The 15,843-nt window shown below is 38.7% G+C and overlaps 1 protein-coding gene across 4 annotated transcripts in view; it reads right to left on the bottom strand.

Annotated features, from left to right (window-relative positions):
* The window catches only part of col4a6 (collagen, type IV, alpha 6), a 98,021-nt gene that overhangs the window by 45,302 nt on the left and 36,876 nt on the right, over positions 1–15,843 (bottom strand). For all 4 annotated transcript variants that reach the window (XM_067524144.1, XM_067524146.1, XM_067524147.1 and 1 more), the window contains exon 4: positions 1,218–1,295. In XM_067524144.1, coding sequence (XP_067380245.1) covers positions 1,218–1,295 — 78 coding nt within the window. The remainder of the gene's footprint in view (positions 1–1,217; positions 1,296–15,843) is intronic.

The following is a 15,843-nucleotide window of genomic DNA, read 5'->3' as shown; positions in this document are numbered from 1 at the left end:
ACTGACAGAGCTTCATGTGATAAATGTCAAATAGTGATAATGTCTGTTTGAGTTAAGATCTGTAGCTCTGAGATAGAAAGAGATACACAATTTTAATTGGAGCCCCAAGGTCATTGTTTGTGAATAAAGCAAAGATAATGTACTGTTTAAGCAGCCAAAACTTTTTTTCAAATTGAAACCTCAACTTAAACTTACAGTGTGTAGCTTTTAGGTTTTTTTTTTAGGTTTTTTTTAAGGAATCTGCTCCAAAACTTATCTCAAGCCTCCTTTCACACATGCACTGGAATCCTGACCCGCTCCTGAATTTGCCCGGACGTGGTCTATGTGAGAACGCAAACCTCAGAGTGAGATGCTCTTGAGAATATTCAGACTATTTCCTACAAGCCCCCAGATTATTAAGTCCCTATTATGTGCGTGAGCTTGTGCATGCATCACACTACTCTGCGAATGGGCATGTTCACTCCGATGTGCTAAAAACAAAACACTGTTTCCCACAGTGTAACTTTGGAGTTTCTCCTGTGAGGACACTTCTGACTTGTTCGATGTTTAGTATGGTAACCATGATTACAACCTACTGTACTACAGGAAGAGTAAGATGATTCATAAGAACAGATAACAGGCCAGTGAATAGTTTCACAACATGTAAAACAGGTGGAAATGTATCTTGCATAGAAGATCAAATCAGTTAAATAAATAAAGGAAGCATAAAGGAACAACTCACACATGAAATAATCTATTTTTCTTCCTGAGAGAAAATAAATAATAATTTTTTTTAATCCTTTCGACTTATCCCATGAGTTCAGGGTCAACACAGCAGATCATTGTCCGCACTGTTTTTACGCCGGATGCCCTTTCTGACGCAACCCTCCCCAATTTCTACCGGGCTTGGACCAGCACTGCACAGCTGGGGATGGGAATGGGCTGTTAGGGGTCTGGTGACACTTCGACATATACCCAGGACCGGGGATCAAACCACTGACCCTGTGGTCTGTGGACAACAGCCTTACCAACTGAACTACAGCTATTAAACATCAAGAGTACAGGAGCCATTAAAATGCTATTCAAATTTTTGTTTTGCAGAGCTTCTCTAACAAAGTCTAACAAAAAACCTGCAGATTAACAAATTGGTGACGTGCTCTGAATATGCAGATGACAAAAATATTGAAAATAATTTTATAGTAGCCAAGGCAGCATTGAATACATGAGGCACAACTCACCCTGCTGCCCTTCTCAGGGTTGCACCTGCATCCTCCGCTGCAGTCCAAGCCTCCACATGGCTCGTGAAACTCACCACCCTGCACAACGTAAACAGAGAAAGAGATTAGAACAAATGCTTTGAAAGTGTATGTGCTGATTGTATGTTAAAGACCAGACATAACAAATCTCACTTTTCCCACATTTGACCTTCACCGTCATGAAACTGTTAAACCCCTGCTATGAATAAAAGAAAACAATCAAACAAGGAGTTTGGGAACTTAAGCAAAAGTGCACTCAGAGACTCAGGTAACAATGTGAGCAATGTGAGTCAATCCAAACAGTTGCATCAGCGAATCTTTGGCAGATTTACAACATTTTTGAAAGAGGAAAAGGGATTTAAAAAGGATCAGATGCAATCAAAGCTGATGCTAGGAGTTGACAGAGAAAGGGCGCATCTAATTATGGATCCAAACATAACATGTAGAATCAGGTCCATCCGGTTTTAAGAAAATCTCTTCATTCTTGAGTTGTGGCAACACGGTTTCCAGCCTTTATTTGTTTCCTTGTGACTTTTTTTACTGGGTTTTCTATAGAGGGACAGGTGACACAATGAATGAACACTGACCATTCCCCTTGGTCCTCGTTGCCTGTTGACTAGTAACAAAGACATGAAACAGCCTTAACTGTTCATGTTAACCCAAAAATAGAACCATCAGTGCCAACAACAGCCCAGAGGAGACCCTTTAGTCGACGCAAATCCACTGATAACTACACTGGGACCTGTCGGACATTTGTTTTCTCACTCAACAAGAAGTGCAAAGCTTCACCTAGCACTCTACTAAAAGTCTATAAGTTCACACATGAAGGCTCCTAAAGCACATGACAAAGTCTGACAAAGCACATGATCAGCAGAAATCTACTATGCGCGTTTTATTTATCTTCTATGTGTCAATCTAATCTCTGTATAAACTTGTATTTTTCATGTGTTTTTACAAAAAATTTTCATGTTTGAGTACTTTTGTGTGAATATGTCAATGTGTCATACGAGTCCATGATTTGGGGGTCTCGGTGGGGTCAGACTCAAAGGTCACGGCTGGCATTTCAATGTGATTAGTGAATGAAAGGGGGCTAGTGGGGAAGAGAGAGACACATGGAGGAGAGATGAATGGGAGGGGGACAAAAGGGTGCTGACTTGACCCCATATGACCACATTGTTTGACTGTTCATATCCACAAAAACTTAGGTCAAGGACCCTTCAGGACCCTTGTAAGTTATCACCACGTATGGTCTAGTCTGGGCCTGGGAAAGACTTGTATACCATGTGAAGGTATTTGAGAAATGTTCAGTTAAAGACGGTGAACATAGAATAACACTTTGGAAACCTTGATAGTGTTAAATTTAATGACATCATTATATTTACATATGGTATAACTGAATAATATCTTTCTCTGGTTCTGAGATATGTTGAAGAGGTTGTTGGCGTTCCTTTGCATTTTTTGTATAATTTTATGGGATATACAGTCTGCGCTTCCTCTGTCTTCCCTTCTGTCCCTCTGCCTGCCAGCTTAGGCTCAAAGCAAAACATCTGATTTGGCAATTAGTGAGTTTGGAGGGTAAACTAATCACAGTACCCACCTGTCCTTGTTGATGATGGCACTAACTATAATAATTATTGCTGATTCAATGACTTTATTATGACACACCAAAAACAAGGGAAACAACTTTGCTCTATCCTCTTTGTTGTCGTTGAAAATATGGTTTCCATATATCATTAAAACTTACTCAATAATGCGGACGACAATAGTAAGAATACTACTGAACAAACAATAATAATTAGAAAAATAAAAGCAATAGAAAACCACACGCATAACTACTGCCACTTGCTCCAGACAACAGAGTTAGTTATATCCACAAATGCTGTAGACAAAGTGAAATGGATGTAGTGAAGAAAGAAAAGGAGAGGAAGACACGCAACAACGAAAAAGTGAGCTTGGCACAGAGACAGAGAGTGAGAGGGAGAAGGAGGGTAAAGGTCAGTGGTGCTGGTCCTGCTGTCCTCTGATCTCCTCGACTCCTCTAATCACAATGACAGAAGGAGGGCAAGAGAGGGAGAACGTGAGCCGGGATCTGTGAAATTTGGGCTAATGGAGGGAGTAAGAAAGGAAAAGCTGGAGGCAAAGAGAAAGAGTGAAAGGAATAGAGGGAGGCCATAATAATGTAGTGGCTCAAATTACACTTTGCCAAAGAGGCTTAAGCAATAAGAAGCTAATATTAGAAGTGATTTGAATCATTATTTATACAAAGAGGGAACTTTGAAAAAAGACAGTTATGATAATTCCTGACTGGTTGCATGTAGTTAAAGCAAAACCTAACAGAGAATTATAGTAGGAAGATAAAAAGAAAAGAAAAGAAAAAAACCTTTTCAGGAAGTCTGAACACCTCTTTCCTGACATATTAAATAACCCTTATTATGTTGGTCTATTACTCTCTTTTGTGAAGGCATACATACTTCTTCAGGTACCCAAGAACCTGATCCTGCCAACCCCTCCAAATGGGAGTAATTGGGTGGTGGTCCACACTCCCAAGCTGCTAATGGGTGTGACTGTGTGACCATTACAAGACCAGATGTTTAATGGTCTACTGGGTGAGACTGTTAAAAAGGTTTACCAAAATTACAAAAAGGAATCTTAGCAATGTATTACTCAAAGAGTAGGAGCTGATTATGCTAAATAGATGTAAAATCAATGCACAGTTGGACACACGTGAAACTCCAAGCAAAAGCACAATGCTCATAATTTGCCAACATGCACAGATTCAGTATAACATGATGGGACAGGCATGTTGTTGAATGAATGTGACAATGTGTTAACATATATTATTGTTTCTTCATCCTGGCACATTTTTCAGCTTTAGATAATGTTCTCCTATCAATCTTCACTGTTTGTTCATACTTTTCTGTCCAAACAAATTCATGTACGTATGCCAAGCCGAAAGTTTTCAAGCTGTCTATAATACCTATCTGCTTTAACCTCCTGCAGTTCATAGAGCTGAGAGTGGCAGCTCGTGGTTAACGAATTGTCTGTCTGGACTTGTCTGTTCATTCCTATAGGGTCTGTTGACATTATTCTGATGAAGGTTGAGTATAGGATTACCAAGGATATGGCATATACCAGCACTACCTGAGGTATATGGCTGAGACAACAGAACATGATGAGACAGGATAGCTGGTTTGTTTAACAAAAAAAAAAGCCTTGCACGCTTAAAAGTTGTAGATAAACTGATATTACATGACAGAGATGCATGTAGTTTAAAATGATGGTGGTGGTTTGCTTGAAGGACTGAGAGGAAGGCTGTTGGTACTGAAGCAACGTAAGATCCTAATGTTTAACACTGAACAAAGATGCCTCACACCTCTCTGCAATCTGATATATTAAGTATGTATTAATAATATCTTATGGTACCATTACTTTGCATACAGTACCTTGATGCATGTATTCGAATACTGCTGAACTACTAATATGTAGAAAATGTTGCATTTGGATGTAAATATTGGCCTTTTTTTCTTAGTTAATGACATATTAAATTTGTTTCAGATTAAACAGCTGATGTTATTGATAATACCTGTGCTATCATATAATCATAGATGGACAACCTAACTCTCCAGAATCAGGCCTAAGGTCAAGGGGCCCTGTGTGGGCCAGAGTCACTTAAGTGTTTGATGATCCCAAAAAGACAAATATAAATGAAAAAACTACAAAAGTGACCAAGGTGAGCCAAAATGAATATAAATAAAGTGAAGCCTTATTTGTTGTGGTTACGTTTGCCTCAGTCTGGGGGTCTTACATACAGCTGCATGGGTGGAGGGCTTGTCCAGGGGCCTATTTTTTCATAATCTGTCTATGTACTGGATTCTATTTATTAATTACAAAAACTGAAGCACTGACTAATCCAAGTTTGTTCATTAAAACTTTGGTCTCTGTTCACTTGGGCATTACAATGAGTGTTTGATACGGAAAACTCTCTTACAATACACAAGAAAAAAAGAGAAACAAGAATGTTAGCATGAGCAGTCACAGAACAGAAAAGCATAAAACTATTCCCATAAAAAGAGAGAAATAGCCCAAATTGTTTTGACTGACAAGTGAATTCTAAGATTTGAAGTGCAGAAACATCACAACAACTTTGTCTTTCAGCCCACTACCTTACAAAATGAAAGGGACCCTTTGCACTTTCCCCAATAAATGCTGTGCAAGAATGTGTTTTGTCCACACCCTGTCAGTCAGCATGTCATCGCATGGAGATTTCACTGCCCATCAAACTGTAAAATACAAACCATCGAACACAGTGGAGCTACTGTCAGTTTTTACCAACAAACCCTGATTGACATCCATGAAGTGACAGTGAAAAGGATGTGGATATACTGTTTGACCCTGAAGATGCTGTTTGCTTTTCACCTGAACTTAAACGTGACTTGGAGGAATGACCTCATAGGAGAGGAGGAAAATAGGAGGAATGTGCGTTTACAAATAAAGACATGAGAGGAAAAAGGGAAATGTTGAGATAAGATGAGAAAGAAAACCAGTCGCGCCCCTCTTTCAAGTGTCCTTATCTTTCTTCATCATATTTCACTGTTTTGTCATCAGTTCTTCCGCCATTGCTTTCTTCTCTCTCCTGAGTTCAATTCATCATCTTCTCCCTCTCCTTTCTCTCCCCTCCATCTGTGACCCTGACATCCACCACAGGATACTAACCAGCTGTGTTTGGGACCTCCAGTGTTTCTCGTTTACTTCTGTTTATTTCATGCTGTGTGTGTGTGTGTGTGTGTGTGTGTGTGTGTGTGACAGAGAGAGAGAGAGAGAGAGAGAGAGAGAGAGAGAGAGAGAGAGAGAGAGAGAGAGAGAGAGAGAGAGAGAGAGAGAGTCAATGTGTAACAAGTATGGACTTTTTATAAGCATTCAGGTACAAGAGACAAATTAAAACTTGTGTGTGTGTGTGTGTGGGCATATTTGTCAATTCAGGGGCATAAAACTACATTTTCAGATAACTGAATGCATTTGAGTTCCCATCTCTGTGTCTTTGAGTGTGATTGTGGTTAAACGTATGCATGAGTTGTGTAATTGGACACAGGCTCACGTGCATTTCTGTGTGTTTTTCCTCAGCTGGGCCACCCAGCTGGAGTCAGATCATCTATAAGTTGGCCAGACAAGACAGAAATTAGTGAAGCTAGAACAGGTCGAATCAGGACCCAAAGCTGTCTGATAGGCTGATTGCTGCAAATTTTAATACATTAAACTGCTGTTTATTGCAGAGAAGCAGCATATGGCTCAAAAGAGGGACTTCACTTTCATGTTCACGTTTCACTGATACCCTCAGAGCGGTTGACAAAGTAGCCATGGACTTTAAATCTTTTTCAGATGCATTCCCGGAAGCAAACAGTAAACAGTTTTATGAAAAGCTTCCCCTCTTCATTTCCCAATCCTTGACTTTGCTAAAACAGGGTTCCCATTGTGACATGTTTTAAAGTGTGAGACTCTAAATCCAAACACGCTGTGTTAATGTATATGACATGAATTAATGTAAGTGACATCAAAATAAAGCAGGACTTGACAACTTCCAAGTGCCATAACTCCACTGACACCGAGGACTGACGGGGCAGGGAACGAAAAAGCTCCTAGACATGAAAACCCAGAATGAAACTAACAAATCAGAACAGGACATATTTCAGACCTGAATATAAGTAAAATACCTTGAGAACTGAATCTATGGAAAAATTAATTGTGCTACATTGTTAATCATAGTCACCTCATATACATTCATGTTTATTCTTTTCGCAGACACTTTTTTCACTTTGTACCAGTGCTAAGCAAATAAGCACTAAGCAACATGCATAGTAAAAGTAAAACATAGTAAAACACTATTGTAAATTATTATATTTTTATTTGTGGGCTTGGTTGAACTGAGAGTTTGTGTGTGTGAGACAGTGCACACAATGTCCATTGTTGAAAATGACTGGCCTGTGGTCTTAGTACTGTAGGAGTCTGTATTTTCTGTCATTATCATGTTGGTGTGTGACATTTACAATAAATCTGGCTGAGCAGAGGTCTGTGTGTTCGTGTGTGTGTGTGAGGAAGGGATGAGGTGATATTTATGCGTGCCCATGTGCATGATGTGGCTCTTAGTCTCTGACTGGTTGGCCGCCCCTGAAATAAAGGCTTTTTACTTCATACCTAAACTCTAGTACATTCAGAGGAAATACATTTTTACTTCACTATATTTATGTGACAGCTTTCTAATTTGCAGAATGAAATCAGTAAAACAAAATATAAGAAAGAAAGAAATAATTATAGTAGTTATAATGTTCTACATGGGGCCATTCTAAATAACGACTACTTGTAGTACTTTTATTTTAACAATTGAATTACAGGGTTTCTATTTTTAATGAGTAAATATTCACTATGGTGTTGATACTTTCACTTAACTAGAAGATAGATCACCAAATGTTTTTTTAAGTTATTATCTGCATTATCTTTAATAATTAGTGATTCTCTCAAAAAAACGTAGTTGAGTAGAAGTATAATGTAGCCTAAATATATATATATATATATATATATATATATATATATATATATATATATATATATATATATATATATATATATATATATATATATATATATATATATAATATTCTCAAACTGGAAAGTCACTCAAAAATATGTGTTCAGCAGATCATTAACTGTATTTAGTTACTTTAAATAATTGGTAATAAACTATTAAAACTACAAATTTGTACTTGACAGATGGATCCCTCTCCCACCCCTCAGGCTATGGATTGTGCTGTCATGACGCAACAGAAACGTGGCTAGACAGGATTAGGACTCTACCTGACTTTGTTAACTCTCTCACGCTATCCAACCTTTTTCACACCTTCTTTTCCTTCACAATTAGACACTTAAAGGTGAAAAATTGTATATAGACTAAACAAAACAAGGCAACAGTGGGCAGGCAAATATAATATAAGCTAAGCATGTTTTTTTTTATGTATTTTTGTCCTTTCAGCTTATCCCATGGGTTCAGGGACGACACAGCAGATTATTGTTTGCATCTTGATTTGGCAGCTTTTACGCTGGATGCCCTTCCTGACGCAACCCTCCCCAATTTCTACCGGGCTTGGACCGGTACTGCACAGCTGGGGATGGGAACGGGTTGTTACGGCTGGGTTCAGTGCCTTGCCCAGGGACACTTTGACATATAGCTGGAACAGGGGATCGAGCCACTGACCCTGTGGTTCGTGAATGACTGCCATTACCAACTGAGCTACAGCCGCCCCCTAAGCATGTTTTTGCTATTACCACTAATATGGGTTTAGGTAGTAAAGTCATCTTCTGGTCCCGTGCTTGGTATTTCAGTACTGTTCAGGTCCCTCAGTGCATATGTAGAAACAAATGTTATTAGTAAAGAGGATTGATGTGCTGTGTTCTAAATCTAATCAGTCTTTTGTTTTCAAATTGTTTTCTAGAAGTCTGTCATTCACACTAAAACAATGAAATAAAGGAATTTCAAAATTGAGAAATGGTTTGAAAATGTTCTAATGTCTGTACCCACTATTGCTCCAAAAACTGTTGTTATTGAGTTAAAGTCTAAAATGCTACTTTCATAGTCAATGTGGAAAAAATAAATATGTGTGTGTATCACTCTGTAGGTAAGGACCCAGGTGAGTGGGTGATTCTTCAGCCACATAATACTTACATTTACATTTAGCAGACGCTTTTATCCAAAGCGACTTACAAGTGATGTACTAGGCAGCAAAAATCTAAGTCAAGGAGAAAACATCAAAGCAAAGTCCTATCAGAAAAGTGTTTACATTTCAAAAGATGCAAGTAAAAGAAAGAGCAGAAAAGAAGTGTTTTTTTTTTTATTTGGACAGAATTGATTTAAGTGCATAGGAAGGTGCAGAAGAGTTCCGTTTTCAGTAGTTTTTTGAATATTGAGAGTGATTTTGCTCAGCGTATGCACAATATAACATATCCACTAGAGAATGCAATAAATCCACTGCTGAAAATAATCCCCAACAAATGCACTCTTTCCTTCTGTTTCAGTTATATTTTCTCAGGTGTTTCAGAAAAATAATTAGCCTTTACAATTGTAACCCATTTTTAAAGATTTGTACGCATTAGATTGGGAAACAATTGGTTCAAGCCTGAGAACCACAGTTAATAGGAAGGTCAGAAGGAGCTGCATGCAGCTGCAAAGCATGAATGCAAAGTAGTTATGCCAAGTTATTTGAGAGATAAAAGGACTTATTGCAATAATGACTTCACCTACTAAGTGGACTGAAATACTGATGCCTTTACATGCACATCAACATCATCATGGTGGTGTGTTTTCTATGGTAATAAATGCATTTATACAAGCACCCACAATAGCACCAAAGCATGGTTTCCTTTTGAAACTTGTTGAGTTAAGACAATAAAACATCTGACACATAAATATGGAAAAAAAAATCTTTCAGCCACTGGCACAACAGTGAAAAAGATCTTTCCATTGTTTCAGTCACTTCACCTATTGCCAAAATAAATGACTTATCATCTTTATTAGCCACTGTGTTGAAAGTTAGAGTATTAATCTGTGCATCTTAAAAGACTTGGAATGTTTGTCAGCAGAGGATGCCCGCTGGCATAACTGGCAACAATAACCAGGAAAAGGTAGCTTTATGCCAGCTGTACGGTGTTACCCAGAGGCAATGAAAAGAGCTCCCAGACATTGGATGTAGCAAAAATCTGCAGTCGATACAGTCAGAGACTTGATTTGGAGCCATAAAAAGTGCAAGCCGCTGTCAGGACAAGAGTGAAGACAAAGAGGAGGAACAATGCTGTCTGATCAACAGAGTATGTTTTTAGGTGTAAACAAGTCATAAATTGCAGAGATGACAAGGAAAAAGCAGCTGTCAGCCTGATCCTGGTGACTGGTGTAATTTGTGAAGTAATACCAACTTTGAAACTGCAAATCAAAACAAATCATGGATGATATTTGACACAGGGTCCCATCCCTCCTACATAGGAACAGGTCCCAACCACTGACAAAAAGTGTTTCTCTGTTACATGCCGGTTCTTACTAATTTTCTATCCATTTTGTGGTCGTGTGAACCCGTACAGTGCGTTCACACATAAAGCAGCTGCCCATTCATTGTAAATAGAAGGCCAGCTATGCCGCTGAGTACCACCCACTGTGCACTACAGATGCAGCAGGAGTCCAGCTGTGTGACAGGGGAAAGTTGAGCAGAACTCAATTTTATGCAAATATGCTGTGAGTTTGGCTACAGCTAGGAGAGAGCCAATCGGGATCATTTTGATTTCAGTAAAATACCGAAGCCGACATGGAGAAATTCTAAATTCAAAAAAATGGAAAAGCTGCACTTTTCCAATAATCAATATGTCATGTTTAATACAATATCAACAAATAAACATGAAGAACTTTTAGTAACAATTAACCATAATTGTTGGTGACTAGCATGAGTGAATAAACATCCAGAAATTGAACGCCCGGATAATGATGTGTTCACACTACAAATCACTGGGCTCTGACATGACTAAAAACTAACCTGTAATCTTAGTTTCTCCTCTCATTATCTACTTCTCATTATTGTCTCATGCAGCACATTAACTACTGAGCTAAAAGTGACGTGAGACTATTTTAGTGTCAGTTGATGGAGCAAACATCCATTTCTGTCTGAGCATCTGGGTTTAGTTACATCCTGCAACCATGTTTATTGTGCAACATGTGCTTGTTTTACTGAAGGGATTATTACTTTATGAATTACTTCCCTCATCAAGTGTTGACAGAACAAACTTCTGACCACAAAATGTTTAGACATGTTTGACAAAGTATCCAGTGCAAAGGAGTATTAGTACAATAGCATGAGATATATTCGACCACAATGGAGATGGTATATTTTCATTTCACAAAAAGGAGCCAACAAGACACATGATGCTAAATATTTACAATATGCACTCGCATTGTAACACTCAGGAATCCATGTAGCATAATGATGATGGTGAGTACGAACAGTGCAGAAGATTACAGGAAATTTACTGCACTGTAGTAAACATCTCTCCTAGGATAGAAATGCTACTACATTGCATCACTGGATGATGTATCATGTTTGTCAAAGCTTAAATATTATTTTAAAAGCGTTTGATTATGAGATTTTGAGTATATCCAACACTTTGCAAATGGTTCTCTGACCAATCAGCTTCAAACTCTTCATATACCACAGATGGGAACATTGGCAGGTCCAAAGATTTAATGTATTACAATCAGTAAACAATTTCAGGACCCAAACTCAGAGTCACACATAAGAATGTAAAGATTTACACACAAAGTGGTGGTGCCCACCCCTGTTAATAGGTGCTATGAGAATCACTCCTTTGAAGTACACTAAACACCCCTCTCATCGAGGGGGGACGGGTTGCTTTAAAAGAGGAAAAGGGGGGAGATGAATGGATATGGAGGGATGGCCAGGAAGATAGTGGGAGAGAAGATTAAACTGAATTAGCAACTGTGATGAAATGTGAAGTAATGGCTTCCAGTGGGTACAGATAAAGTGGGTAGAGGGGAGTGAAAGGAAACGGAGAGAAAGGAGGAGCAGAGCAAATGAAGAATAACTCGTTAAATAAGATCTGGTTCCACATGTGTGATTTGTAGGGATGTGTGTAAAATGCATCGAGGGCATGCGTATGTGTGTTTTGTGACTACACAACAGCAATTACAGCTCATTCTTTGGAGGACGGAAATCTTAAGACACACGTGTGTGCCTGGGAAGAGCAAATAATCTGTTCTTACACACAGGCCTGCACACATACACACAGACAAACACACAAACTCTCCTGCATGTGCACATACATGGTAGTATTACGTAGCATTAATCCCTTTGCCTCACTCCATTATGAACTACTGATCAGTTTACATCTGTTGTTTGGATGATACCTTAAACTACATTGATGAAGCACTGTGTGTGTGTTTGTGTGTGTGTGTGTTTATGTCAGAGGAGGATTCTTTTGTCCACCACAGTCTTGTCTTGTGATAATATAAACTGCGCAATGGGACTGCTCTTTGAACACGTGTCCAAGCAGCAACTTCAGAGCTCAGCACAATTTTAAGTTCAGGCGCTAAAAGTATTTGATTTTGAAATTCAAGTAAATTTGTAAAATATGTTTCAGCAGTGCTAAAGTGGTTTGAGGACAATCCCTTTAATCTCGCTTCGCTGTGGTTGCAGTTATGTGTCAGAAATCCCTATAAATGATAACGTAGGCAAAAAACTGATTTCTTCATGACCCTCTAAAAAAATGATCCTCTCGAATAGCTGTAGAGGCATTAAGCCAGGAAACACCACAGGTTACCTCACTCTTTACCGCCACACTACCAACAGGTGGTGGGAAACACATCTAACCCTCCATATACTGCTGCCAAAAGGCTGCTGACAACCAGGGCCTATTTTTAGCATCGGAAGTTTCCCTAACCCTTTGCTCATTTTTTTTTTTTTTTTTTTGAGGTGTGAACTTAAAACTGGAGATATCCTGAGCACAAATTTCACTCCAGTGTATGTTGTTGTGTGTACTCCAACAGTATGAAAGGTGACAGGGTACACTCAGGTATCATAAGGTGTGTATTCTTACAAATAAAGAGCAACAGTTTCATGCTTCTAAAACTCTGTGTGTGTCTCTGTGTGTGTGTGTGATGTCTCCCATTTCTGCTGAATTCCACACCTGCAGGCCAAAAGTAAACGCACACAGCTCTGGAACTGGAGCCACTGACACATGTCCTGTCTCTCTTGTATCAGCTACTATAAGTTTCTTTCTGTCATCTACCCCTCATTCTGTAACTAGTGTTCTGACTCTTTTGACATATTTAGGTCAAATTACCATTATCTACTGGACTGCCAACTTACAGTACATTAACTACAACCTATACAGTAAATCATATTGAAATTTGACCTCTGATAAAGCTATGCTGTCCTCTCTGTTCAACCTCCGTCCGCCCCTTCATTTTCTACAAGCTGACCTTATTTAATTCATCAGTGAGTCAGGAAGAGAAGTCAAAGCAGAGAAAACCACACACCTGCTTTTAATTGTGACTGTATTGCATCCACCAGACCCTTTGCTAGCCATCATTAAAAACTCTTCACCTTTAAACCTATTGCATTTGTGAATTTGGGGGATTTATGAGACGGTGACGCCTGCAGACAACATTTCCGGCTGCTGAATCATTCTCATTAAGACCATCAGCTGTGTCATTTACATGCCTGCTTTTGCTGATCGAAGTTGAATTACCTGTACAAACAGCTCAGCCCATATAAATAATAGAGCGTGGATTTCATGCCTTGAAACCACAGTCTGCTGGTGTGGCTACTGTTGGTTACATAGCCTGCCAGACCGATATATCAAAACCACAAACGCTAAATAGGAAGCACTGACTCATTGCTATCATTGCTGTACAGGAGTCTGGGCGTGTGTCTTTAACTTTTCGAAGTGTGGGGAAAAAAATGTAAGCAGGGAAAAACTTAAACCAGCAACAGAGCCTCCCAGGTGACCCTGACCTTTGAGTTCCAATTGTAACCACAGGGGGCGATGTAGAGGGGGAGACAGACAGGCCAGTGCATCATTTCCCCTGTTGTCTGATCACAAACAAACCACACTTCTAAAACTCTTGGTGACCCAACACACACAGGCCTGGAGCAACCACAGGAACTGTTGACGTCATTCAATTTCACTTTCCCCCCCAACAAGCTGACATCAGCAGCCTTAGTCTATGAAGTCCCACTTATGGTGCTGACTAACTAACTCGGCACAACTGTAGAGAAGACTGGGCAACATTCGACTTTTAAACATTTTTGGTGTTTGTTATAACGTGCTTGAAGGACTAGACGGGTGGGGACAGTCTGAATCACAGGGGATGATCACAGATCTTATTTTTTGCAGTCTAAACATGTTCAATTGTAACATCTTTTGTTATATTATCTTATTTAAGCATGGATGGTTTAAATTGTAAAAGGCTGCTGTCCTGGCTTTTAACTCTTTTGACTCAAAAGGTTCAGTAAGATTTACCTGGCTAAAAAAAAATTGGTAAATAACATGGAAAGGTGGTGTGGATATATAATCTTGCTGAAAGATGCAGGGCAGATGCTCACTGACTAATGGTCTAGCTAAATATAAAATTCCTATAATTACTTCTGCTGCTTTACTAGAAGGTGCAACTCAGCTTTACTGTTGAAAGGTTACTAATGCTGAAAAGAGTTGTGTGTTTCATGTTATCTATGTCCTTGTTTTAAGAATTACATTTGGTTTTACTGTTTAAAAATATAAATTAAATTAACCTAAAACATTCAATTCATTCAGACATTTCAGCTTCCCTATTATATCTTTTTTACACAATGAATAGATTTAAGGAACCAAAAAACAAATTTTAATGAGATGGAGCAACTGACTCCACATATTTCTAAGAACTAATTTGAATCTCACTCTAATTTAAAGGGTGGAGTGAATCCTTTGATGATAGCTGCGTTAACAGACCTGGAGCACAGAGTGACGCCCTTAAATGGTCAAGACACATGAAGCGTGTTCCATGCACCATTTCTGAACATCCATAACTAGTTCAAACAGTCTACTCCAAAATTTGACACTCAAAAGCTTTGAGCGAGACCTTGAGATTCTTCATAAACTAGACTGGAGCTTCAGCAAAAGCTGGTTCAGTCTTTATGGGTGGCATTTTTTAAATTTTGCTATAACTTTGAGTAGTTATCTTGAGTCTCTGCAGCAAACCTTGTTGATTAGTATTCAGATGAATATTTAAATAATTTATAAAACTGTTTGTAACAGCCCTGTCCCATTTAAACAGCTAGATGAAAATTCAGAGCATCAAGGCTTCTATAATGTGATGCATTTCTGAGTGAAATAGATAAAAAATGATATGATATCTAAATACTAAAATCTTGAAACTGGTCTTAAAGTTTCAGTGAAAGTGGAAGCAAACATTTACAAAAAATGATAACACAAGATTTGTGCAGCAATAGCAATTGCTGTAAATTTGGAAAAGCAATGTTATAGCCTGGAGTTTATATGTTCTCCCCATGCTTGTTTGCTTTCCTCCCGCAGTCCAAAGACATGTATGTTAGGTTAAATGGTGACTCTAAATTACCACGTGTGAATGGTTGTCTGTCTGTGTATGTCTTTCTGTGTTGGCCCTGAGATATACTAGGGACATTATCCTGGGCATACCCCAATGACAGCTGGGATAGACTCCAGCCCACCCTAACCCTAACAGAATAATAGGTTTACATAATGGATTTATGGATGTTATAGACAATCAGTGGATAAAGGCTACATATATTATATAGCTATACTATTCTATTTTTAGTTTTTTTATAGAAATAAGTTAACAAGTTACCCATTCTGATAATAGAATAATAGACTGAGACAAACCTACCCTAGCTTAGCATTAAGACTGAATAGCCTGGGATCCCCTAAACCTAAATTATCCACGTTGTTTATCAGACTAGTTTTTGGACAGAACCAGACTAGCACTCTGCTTACTGTCTTTAGGATACATCAAAGGCTTATCACCTCCAAGCTCTAACTCCAATGTTACAAG

Source organism: Channa argus, chromosome 12 (genome assembly GCF_033026475.1).
Source record: "Channa argus isolate prfri chromosome 12, Channa argus male v1.0, whole genome shotgun sequence".
Lineage (NCBI taxonomy): Eukaryota > Metazoa > Chordata > Actinopteri > Anabantiformes > Channidae > Channa > Channa argus.
This window is presented reverse-complemented; position numbering and strand designations above follow the sequence as displayed.